The sequence below is a fragment of the Bubalus kerabau genome, chromosome 2 (assembly GCF_029407905.1).
Source record: "Bubalus kerabau isolate K-KA32 ecotype Philippines breed swamp buffalo chromosome 2, PCC_UOA_SB_1v2, whole genome shotgun sequence".
Classification (NCBI taxonomy): domain Eukaryota; kingdom Metazoa; phylum Chordata; class Mammalia; order Artiodactyla; family Bovidae; genus Bubalus; species Bubalus kerabau.
In genome coordinates, this window is record NC_073625.1 from 89,377,708 (window position 1) to 89,387,820 (window position 10,113).

Here is a 10,113-nt window from a genome sequence, read left to right on the forward strand (position 1 = left end):
TGTGTCTGTGCCCTTTCTTCAGGTGAAACACCCTCTTCCAGTTCATTTCTCTACATTCTTACCCACGCTCCAAGGCCAATTTCAAATGTCAGTTTATCAATGTTCAGTTCAGTTCAGTCACTCAGTCATGTAATTCCCTCCTATAAATATGCTTTAACAATTCAGAAGCTTCTGTGTGTTCAGTCATGTCTGACTCTTTGCAACTCTGTGGACTGTAGCTCACCAGGTCCTCTATCCATGGAATTTTCCAGGCAAGAATGCTGGAATGGGTTGCCATTTTCTCCTCCAGGGGATCTTCCCAACCTAGGGATCGAACCGCGTCTCTTGCATCGCCTGAGTTGGCAAGCAGATTCTTTACCACTTGAGCCACCTGGGAAGCTCTGACAAGTCAGAACGCCCATCATATCCTGCTTTAAGATTGTGTATGTTGAGGCCTTGTGAGAAGGGAATATGTCCCTTATAGGCAAAAAGTGTGTTTTAGTCACTGTTCTTAGATTCTCCGTAGGACCTAACATGATATGCCATAACTACTTTTTGAAAAAAAGGAAACAATTAAAGGTAATGAGTCTATTCTGTTAATGCTTCCCCATTCAGGAAGTGTTTAAATCAGCCTTCTCAAATCATAATCAGAGAAATGGGGGCAAATACAAAACACTGGCTGGGATAGTTAGGAGGATTCCATTTTTTCCCAACTTTTTCTCTATCAGATTGGTTCTTTCATGCAAAACAGTGTCCTCATTGGTAGGTTGCTGCTGCTAAGTCACTTCAGTCATGTCCGACTCTGTGTGACCCCAAGACAGCAGCCCACCAGGCTCCCCCATCCCTGGGATTCTCCAGGCAATAACACTGGAGTGTGTTGCCATTTCCTTAGGTTAGTAGCTGTTAATCTCAGCTGAATAGCATTTCATCTTGTTTTCAGCTGAATAGAAGTGGGCTGGCTATATCTATATATATATATATATATTTAAGCCTGTTAGTATTTAAGAAGTCTCTTATCTTGGCAGGTAGCACTTTTTATGCCTGGGTTTTCCTAAAGCTGAGATGGCATCCCAGGCAAAGGGCCTTCTTTCTGAAGAATGCAGGGATGCTCTTAATCAAGTAGCATCTTACGAGCTGCATGTCAGTGATGCTTATTTATCTATGGTTAGTATGTGCCCTGGAATCACTGTTAGGGAGGTTTCAGATCTGGTCTGGATAATATATCTTACAAAGCCTTACTCATTTTTGTTGCAGCCATGTTTCTTGTTTGATACTAGAGGGAACAGTTTAGTGGCTGGGATTTTGCTGCTCTGAGGCCCAGTGATTTAGAGCTGTGATTGCAAACTGTGGGTGAATAGTTGGGAGAATAATTCTTTTCCAGAGTATTCCCAAAACTTGTGTGGGCATCAGACACTGCTATAAATAATTTTTCATCTATCTGCTAGTTTAGAGCTAGTGTTGATATGGTAGGGTTAATGAAATAGTTTGACTTTTGTAGAGTTCAATGGTCTTAAACATTTTCTTAAGTTTATTTACTTATTGGCTGCACTGGGTCTTCGTTGCTATTGTGTGTGCTTTCTCTTGTTACGGTGAGTGGGAACTACTCTAGTTGTGCATGGGCTTCTCATTACGGTGGCTTCTCTTATTGCACAGCTCAGGCTCTAGGGCACGTGGGCTTAGTTGCCCCGCGGTATGTGGGACCTTCCTGGACTAGGGATCAAACCAGTTTCCTTTGCATTGGTGGGCGGATTCTTAAACACAGGACCACCAGAGAAGTCCCAAGATTGACTTTTGAGTGTCACTGACTCTATGCTGGACTTCTGCCAGTTGTCAACATAAATACTGGTTATAGTGCTAGCATATAGGGTTCATAAGCCTGACCCTTAGAGGCCTAATGGCCAAATGCTAGGCACCAGCGTGTTAAAACCGGGGTCGCTTCTCTTTGAGGTATCCTGGGTTTGAGAAGGCAGTTGGGGCCTTCTGGAAGTCAAAGAGCAAACTGAGAACCCTGGACTGAACAAAGAAGGCCTCTTTTGGACAGCCACAGAGAAAACAAAGTGAGTTTGTGTGAGATTCCGGTCCTAAACATTGACTCCTCTCACCTGCAGTCTCTCCCCATTCTTATCCCTGCTCCAGGCCTGTTATTACATTGAAGATCCAGAAGCGCCTACTTTTCATACATTCTTCCAAGACCAAGCTGATGTGAAGAGGGAGCATGCAAAGCAGTTCATAAAATATCTAAGAAAATATAAGTGTAAAATCTGCCTTCCGGTGATTAAGGTGACGATGTCGCTTTGTTATGATGATCTCTATAGGGCCTTTGCTGGGTCTGGATAACTAAGTTATTAGTTGTTATCTGACTTGTTCCATTACTCATGTTCCTACATGGGATTATAGAAGCTGACTGAGGGTAAGCATGTATCTTGTTTGTAACCTCTTCATATCATTTTGAGTAAATTTCAGTCACTAAATCTTAGCTTTTCTTTTCTGAAAGTGATACAAAGTGTGACCTCTGGACCAGCAGCACCAGCATCACCTGGGATCTTATTAGAAATGCAAATTCATGGGCCCCACTCGAAGAAACTGAGCCCCCCTCTCTAAGAGTGGGGCCCAAGGAGCTAAAGAGCTTAATAAGCTCTCCAGATGATTCTAATCCTCTGTATAGTTTGAGAAGATCTACTGTTCTCTTCTAGAGTGGTTTGTATCTTATGTTAGCTCTTTAATTCAGATACACCCTCAGGTATTTAATACAGCTGCCTCTTCAATGTATTTAATAAAACAAACTTTTTTTCCACTGGAACAGACTCTACATTTGTAGAGTTGTACATTCTATTTGCCACATGCTGCTGCTGCCGCTTAGTTGCCTCAGTTGTGTTGACTCTGTGCGACCCTATGGACTGCAGCCTGCCAGGCTCCTCTGTCCATGGGATTCTCTGCTGCTGCTGCTAAGTCGCTTCAGTTGTGTCCGACTCTGTGCAACCCCATAGATGGCAGCCCACCAGGCTCCCCCATCCCTGGGATTCTCCAGGCAAGAATACTGGAGTGGGGTGCCATTGCCTTCTGGGATTCTCTAGGCAAGAGTAAAAGAGTGGGTTGCCATGCTCTCCTCCAGGGGATCTTCCCAATCCAGGGGTTGAACCTGGGTGTCCTGCATTGCAGGCAGATTCTTTAACGCTGAGCCACCAGGGAAGCCCTATTGCTACATACTTGTCTCTTATTTCCTCTTTCTTAGGAATAATTACTATTACCAACTTAAACATTATGAATAGGGACACACCCAAATGATAGAGAATAGGTATTTATGTTCTAAAAGGGCTTCCCCCGTGGCTCAGATGGTAAAGAATCTGCCTGCAATGTAGGAGACCTGGGTTTGATCCCTGGGTAGGGAAGATCCTCTGGAGGGACTGGCAACCCATTCCAGTATTCTTGCCTGGAGAATCCAATGGATACAGGAGCTTGGTGGGCTACAGTCCATGGGGTCTCAAAGAGTCGGACACAACTGAGCAACTAACACAAACATACATATTTATGTTCTAAAACCAAGAAACAGAAAAAAGCGACAATCTAAAATTGATTTACTCCTAATGTTTTTGATATACTCTAAAGAAACGATCTAAACCTTAGTTGATGCTATTACATGTGGAAATATGCCTCCTTATCTGAGGGGTTCTTTTAACTCCAGGTCTCTAAAGACAACTAAATGTCTGGTGATAATTGAACTGAACTACTCTCCAAAGCTAAAGAAATTCCAAAGCTAATGAAGATGCACATAACTGTGCTAGTGGTAGCCGTGCTTTGCAGAACATTAAAGTCACCTGGAGAACTTTCAAAAGCCCTGCTCCTCAGTACCAATTAAGTCAGAATGTCTGCAGCTGAAAGCCAGACACCAATATTTAAGGGGCTCCACTGATTCCATCAGGCCACAAAGCATGGAAACTACTGGCCTTTGCAAGCCTATAAATCTACCCAGGAAGCAGGGTGTGACTAAGCTGTGCCTTAGCTAGCAGAGTGACTCCCTGTTTCTCTCCAACAGAGGCCTGATATAGATAACTGGGGAACTGGTAAACAAGCTCTACTGTCTGCTCTGCAGTTGGAGAATGAGTTAAACAAGCTCCTGCAAGACCTGAAGGCCTCAGCTTCTAGGAATAGAGAAACCAATGTAAGTAGTAAACGGGTCATTTCACTTCTAGATGATGGCTTGCTTTTAGGAAATGAACCCAAGGCAATGGATCATCTAATGTGTTTATTTCCTCTGAAGGAAGTATATGAACTTATTTATTAGAATAGTTGGGAGGTGGGAGGAGCAGTGGCCCTGGTAAGGAGGAATGCAACTCAGTACAAGATGGAGAAGACTTTTCAGGAATAATCTGCACTCTTGATATTTAAATAAACCCATCTTGAGAACCGCTATCCTAGACTACCCCCACAAAAGTGAATGTCAATGGTGACCTATTCTATAGACGTCTCTGAAGTGTTCTTTGGTTAATGGTGAACACTCAATTGCAGTGATAACATTTCTCACCAAACTTCTTAGTTTCTCTGGAAATTGAAGAAAATAATCGAGTAGAAAAGCTATCAACCTTGCTGCTATTGGACTCACTGTAGAACCCTGAAAACTATCAAATACCTGAGCCTTACACCAGGACCCTAAAATTTCAGTGCTTGGGAATGAGGTCTGGGAACCTACTTGACACTTACCTATGATTCAAATAGGGTGAAAATCCATTACAGTATAGCTTATTAAATTTGTGCTTTTGATGAGATGCTTTAATACTCATACTCGTTGAAAGTGGATGTTTGGTGGGAGGGGGGTTCAGGATGAGGGGGGGAGACACATACCTATGACCAAGTCATGTTGATGTATGGCAAGAACCATCGCAATATTGCAAAGTAATTATCTTCCAATTAAAATAAACAATTTTAAGAAAAGATAACATTGTAAACCAACTATACTCTAATAACTTTTTAAAAAAGTGGATGTTTGTGTTCATCTGGAGGTCTTGAATGTCAGAGATCAATGCCTTTGAACTTCATTATGCATGTAAATCATCTAGTCCCTTCTTAAAACATAGATTTTGATTTAGTAGGAGTGGAAGAGATTCAAGATTCAGCATTTCTGACAAGCTCCTAGAACTGCTGATCCATGAGCTATAATTTGGGTAGCAGATTAGATTGCCTCCTGCTGCAGACAAGGTCCTTAATGAGTTTTTTCTTGTTTTTATTTCTGTAGCTCTTACGCTTCATGAAAAAGTTCCTGGATGAACAGACCAGGAACATAAGCTATCTGGAATACCAGCTTAACTATCAGAAGGAGTTGGAAATGTCAACCCAGAGTGAAGGACAGCCTGAAAATGCCGCCGGAACATCTGCAGCAGCAGGTCAAGAGACAGAATCTGCAGGCAACTCTCCAAGTCCTCCTGCCCAGAAGGTCCCAAAGTCAGCTCCTTAAGAATCCTGATCTCCATTTGACAGAAGTATGCTTCTCTTTTCATCTCAGATCCTAATCCTCCTGTTGTACATGCAAATAAATGTGTTTTGCATTATGATTATGTGTAGAGAGATTGCTATTGGAGCACAGGAAAGGTTAGGTTCATAAATGGGAGTTTGAAAGCTCCCTGAGGTACCATGGATGCATTAGACTTAAAAAAAAAAAAAAAATTCCCTCAACACCCAGATGTAGAGTCAGGTTCTAGTAAATTCAGTTAGTCCAAGTGGGTACAGATGAAATTAAGTAGCATAACCTAATGTCTTGCTAATTCTCCTCCCCACAACTTAATATATTGCTGCTATTGCTGCTGCTAAGTCGCTTCAGTTGTGTCTGACTCTGTGTGACCCTATGGACAGCAGCCCACCAGTCTCCTCTGTCCACAGGATTCTCTAGGCAAGAATACTGGAGTGGTTTGCCATTTCTTTCTCCACTTAATATATTAAGTTTACAAAATAGTAGGGTTTTCTAATAAATGCAAAGTTAAACTTAAACAAGAGCTCTTGGTCTAGAAAAGATGACTTCACTTGAAAGGTATACAGTGAATAGGCAGCTGCAACCCAGGTGCCCTCCCAGTGCTGGACGCAGGCATAGAGAATGGGTACACAGGTAACTAAGACACGACAGACAAGTGTTAGGATGGCCCTACCCTCTCTGCTGTGGGCTAGCCAGCAGCTACTGGGGAAATTGCTTTTAGGAGCAAAGAATGAGCATGCAATCTTGGATCACACCCAAGGGCCTCAGGTGGCTAGTAGCACCTAGGTAAAAGAGGGGTCTATAATGGGTGCCTAAACAGTGGAAACAGTGTCAGACTTTATTTTTTGGGGGCTCCAAAATCACTGCAGATGGTGACTGCAGACATGAAATTAAAAGACGCTTACTCCTTGGAAGGAAAGTTATGACCAACCTAGATAGCATATTCAAAAGCAGAGACATTACTGCCAACAAAGGTCCGTCTAGTCAAGGCTATGGTTTTTTCTGTGGTCATGTATGGATGTGAGAGTTGGACTGTGAAGAAGGCTGAGCACCGCAGAATTGATGCTTTTGAACTGTGGTGTTGGAGAAGACTCTTGAGAGTCCCTTGGACTGCAAGGAGATCCAACCAGTCCATTCTGAAGGAGATCAGCACTGGGATTTCTTTGGAGGGAATAATGCTGAAGCTGAAACTCCAGTACTTTGGCCACCTCATGTGAAGAGTTGACTCATTGGAAAAGACTCTGATGCTGGGAGGGATTGGGGGCAGGAGGAGAAGGGGACGACAGAGGATGAGATGGCTGGATGGCATCACTGACTCGATGGACGTGAGTCTCAGTGAACTTCGGGAGTTGGTGATGGACAGGGAGGCCTGGCGTGCTTCGATTCATGGGGTTGCAAAGAGTCGGACACGACTGAGTGACTGAACTGAACTGAATTGAAAACTCTGGGATCTAATGTCTGATGATCTGAGGTGGAGTTAGTGTAATAATAATAGAAATAAAGTGTGCAATAAATGTACTTGAGTCCTCCTGAAACCATCCCCAACCCCTGGTCGGTAGAAATATCTTACTTAAAACCGGTCACTGGTGCCAGAATATTGGAGACCACTGCACTATAGGATTGTGTCCTGGCTTGAAAACTAACTCAATGGCTTTGAATAAGTTTGTATTTGCCTTAGGCATTGATGCAGTTTAATCATCTGTAAAGTGGGATTACTATTACTTAGTTCATAAAGTTAATAAAAGGATTGTGCTGTGTTGTGCTTAGTTGGTTAGTCCAAATAAAAGGATTAAGGATTATATAAAGTATCTAAACACAGTGTCTGCTCAGATTATGTATTCTGTTATTTGTACAATAAATAGTGCCACTGCTTAAACATGTGGAAAGCCAGTACATAACAGAAGCACTGACAGCAAGAAAACAAATCACTGAAATTAAGCCAGAATCTTAATACATTTAATCTTAAAATAATCTTGTTTTAAACAAGGATAAGTGATCATGAGAAAGAACCAACTATATATCTTGGAAAAACTGAAGTTAACAAATGGGCTGAATATTCAAATAAGCATAGCTAATCAAACAAGTGATCTGGAAGTAAGCTAAGAAGTTCTCTGGCAAAAGAAATGGTCTTCAAAAGTTAAAACATGGAGTTGCAACAAAAGATCTAATTAGAGTTCCAAGAGGAAAGAAATCAAGAGATCTATCATAGTGAAATTTTAAAGCATCAAGGATGAAAAAGTTTGCCATTAAGTCACCATTTAAGGAAAACTGATGTATTAATAACAGCTTTTTCACCAATATTAAAAGCAGAAATAAGAAAAATCTTCCAAACGCTGGAGGGGGAAATTAACAGACCTAGGATAGAATAGCAGAGAAGGCGATGGCACCCCACTCCAGTACTCTTGCCTGGAAAATCCCATGGATGGAGGAGCCTGGTGGGCTGCAGTCCATGGGGTCGCGAAGAGTCAGACACTACTGAGCGACTTCACTTTCACTTTTCACTTTCATGCATTGGAGAAGGAAATGGCAACCCACTCCAGTGTTCTTGCCTGGAGAATCCCAGGGACGGGGGAGCCTGGTGGGCTGCCGTCTATGGGGTTGCACAGAGTCGGACACGACCGAAGCGCCTTAGCAGCAGCAGCAGTAGCAGCAGCAGGATAGAATAGACCAATTCAGGTATACACTAAATTTATCAGAAGCTTTTAAGCCAAAGACCTTTATTGTGAACAATATCACTGTTTCAATAGCAAAATGTAAGGGCATGGGCTTCTACGGGCAGATTTAAAATAACCTACTGATATTAATATAAGTGTGCTATGCTTGAGCAATTCTAATGGGAAAGGGTATGCCCTGAGGGAACAGTCAACGACATCATGGATTTTTCCTACCTTTTCTACAAGTCACACATCTTGAAAATCATTGCCATGGCAAGCTTGTCACCACTGGAGAAATACTAGTGTACAAAGCACTCTTGAATAAAGTTCTCACTTTTACAATTACTAATTTATATTAATTTTATACTTATTAGTGAATGATAGAAATTCACATTAAATTGAGAATAAGACCACATTATCCTCAGCACTAATTATTGTGTTCTGAACATTCTCAAACAGCAATTTCTGAACCTCAGTACTATTTTTTTTTTATATTCCCCATTCTATATATTACATCCCTGTGATTAATTTTTTTTATAATTTTATTTATTTTTGGGAGTGCTGGGTCCTCATTGCTGAGCAGGCTTTTCTCTAGTTGTGGCGAGTGGGGGGGCTACTCTCTGGTTGTGGTGCACAAGCTTCTCACTGTGGTGCTTTCTCTTGTGGAACACAGGCTCTAAGGCACACGGGCTTTGTAGTTTCGAGTGCCAGGCTCTAGAACAAGATCAATAGTTGTGGTACAAGGGCTTAGTTGCTCCATGGCATGTGGGATCCTCCTGGAAAAGGGATTGAACCCATGTCTCCTGCATTGGCAGGCAGATTCCTTACCACTGAGCCACCAAAGAAGCCCTCAACCTCAGTACTATTAATATTTTGAGGCTAATAACTCATTGTTATAGGGAGTAATCCTTCCCATTGTAAGGTGTTAAGGAGCATCCCTGGCCTCTAACTACTAGATAGAGCCTTCTCCAGTTGTAACAAAAATGTCATTCTCTTTTGTGGCTAAGCAATATTCTATTGTATATACATATTACATCTTCTTTATCCATTAATCTGTTGATGGATTCATAGGTTGCTTCCATACTTTGGCAATTGTAACTAATGCTGCTACGAATGTTGGGGTACATGTATCTTTCTGAATTAGTGTTTTTGTTCTTTTCAAAATTTACCTAGCAATGAAATTGCTGGGCCATGTGGTATGTCTATTTTTAGTTTTTTGGGAAGCCTCCATACTGCTTTCCACAGTGGATGCACCAATTTACATTCCCACCAACACTTTAGGAGGGTTCCCTTTTCTCCACATCCTCACCAACATTTATTTCTGCTCTTTTTTTAAAATGTGACTTTGGATTGTTCTTTTTATATTTATTTATGTTCCACTTCATGGCATGTAGGATCTTAGTTCCCCCACCAAAGATGAAGCCTGAGGCCCCTGAATTGGAAGTACGGAATCTTAACCAACAGACTGCCAAGGAAGTCTCCTATTTGTGTTCTTTTTGATGATAACCATTCTGACCACTATGAGGCGATAATCACATTGTGGTTTTGATTTGCATTTCTTTGAAGATTAGTAATGTTGAGCATCTTTTCATGTGCCTTTTGACCATCTGCATTTCCTCTTTGAAAAATACGTATTCAGTTCTTCTGTCCATCTTTTAAATGGATTGTTTTTTTGATGTTGAGTTGTATGAGTTATTTATATATGTTGAATATTAACCCCTTATTAGTCATATCATTTGCAAATATTTTCTCCCATTCAGTAGACTCTCTTTTTGTTTTGTTGATGGTTCCCTTTGCTGTGCAAAAGCTTTTAAGTTTAATTAGGTCCCACTTGTTTATTTGTTCTTTTGTTTCCTTTGCTTTGGGAAAGGGATCCAAAAAAATATTGCTACAATTTCTGTCAAAGAGTGTTCTGCCTATATATTCCTCAAGGAGTTTTATAGTATCTGCTCTTACAGTTAGGTCTTTAATCCATTTTGAGTTAATTTTTGCATATGGTGTTAGAGAATACTTTCATTT

The 10,113-nt window shown here is 41.4% G+C and overlaps 1 protein-coding gene across 2 annotated transcripts; it reads left to right on the plus strand.

Moving 5' to 3' along the window:
- Positions 1 to 966: 966 nt before the first annotated feature.
- Positions 967 to 5,525, plus strand: LOC129643439 (soma ferritin-like). 2 transcript variants are annotated; one of them, XM_055567890.1, is made up of 4 exons: positions 967 to 1,143; positions 2,116 to 2,259; positions 4,013 to 4,138; positions 5,210 to 5,525. In XM_055567890.1, exons 1-4 carry the CDS (start codon positions 1,042 to 1,044, stop codon positions 5,426 to 5,428), a joined length of 591 nt encoding a protein of 196 aa, XP_055423865.1. In that variant the 5' UTR covers positions 967 to 1,041; the 3' UTR covers positions 5,429 to 5,525. The 2 variants fall into 2 exon arrangements, with proteins under 2 accessions (XP_055423865.1, XP_055423867.1); XM_055567892.1 differs by having other exon boundaries at positions 975 to 1,119.
- The last annotated feature ends 4,588 nt before the right edge of the window (positions 5,526 to 10,113 follow it).

What these genes read in the sequence shown, in the direction of transcription:
- LOC129643439 (XM_055567890.1), top strand. Translation starts at nt 1,042, where the DNA reads ATGGCATCCCAGGCAAAGGGCCTTCTTTCTGAAGAATGCAGGGATGCT. An exon ending in GTGATGCTTATTTATCTATG is followed by an intron (nt 1,144 to 2,115) that starts GTTAGTATGTGC and finishes TCCCTGCTCCAG; the next exon opens with GCCTGTTATTACATTGAAGA. An exon ending in CTAGGAATAGAGAAACCAAT is followed by an intron (nt 4,139 to 5,209) that starts GTAAGTAGTAAA and finishes TTATTTCTGTAG; the next exon opens with CTCTTACGCTTCATGAAAAA.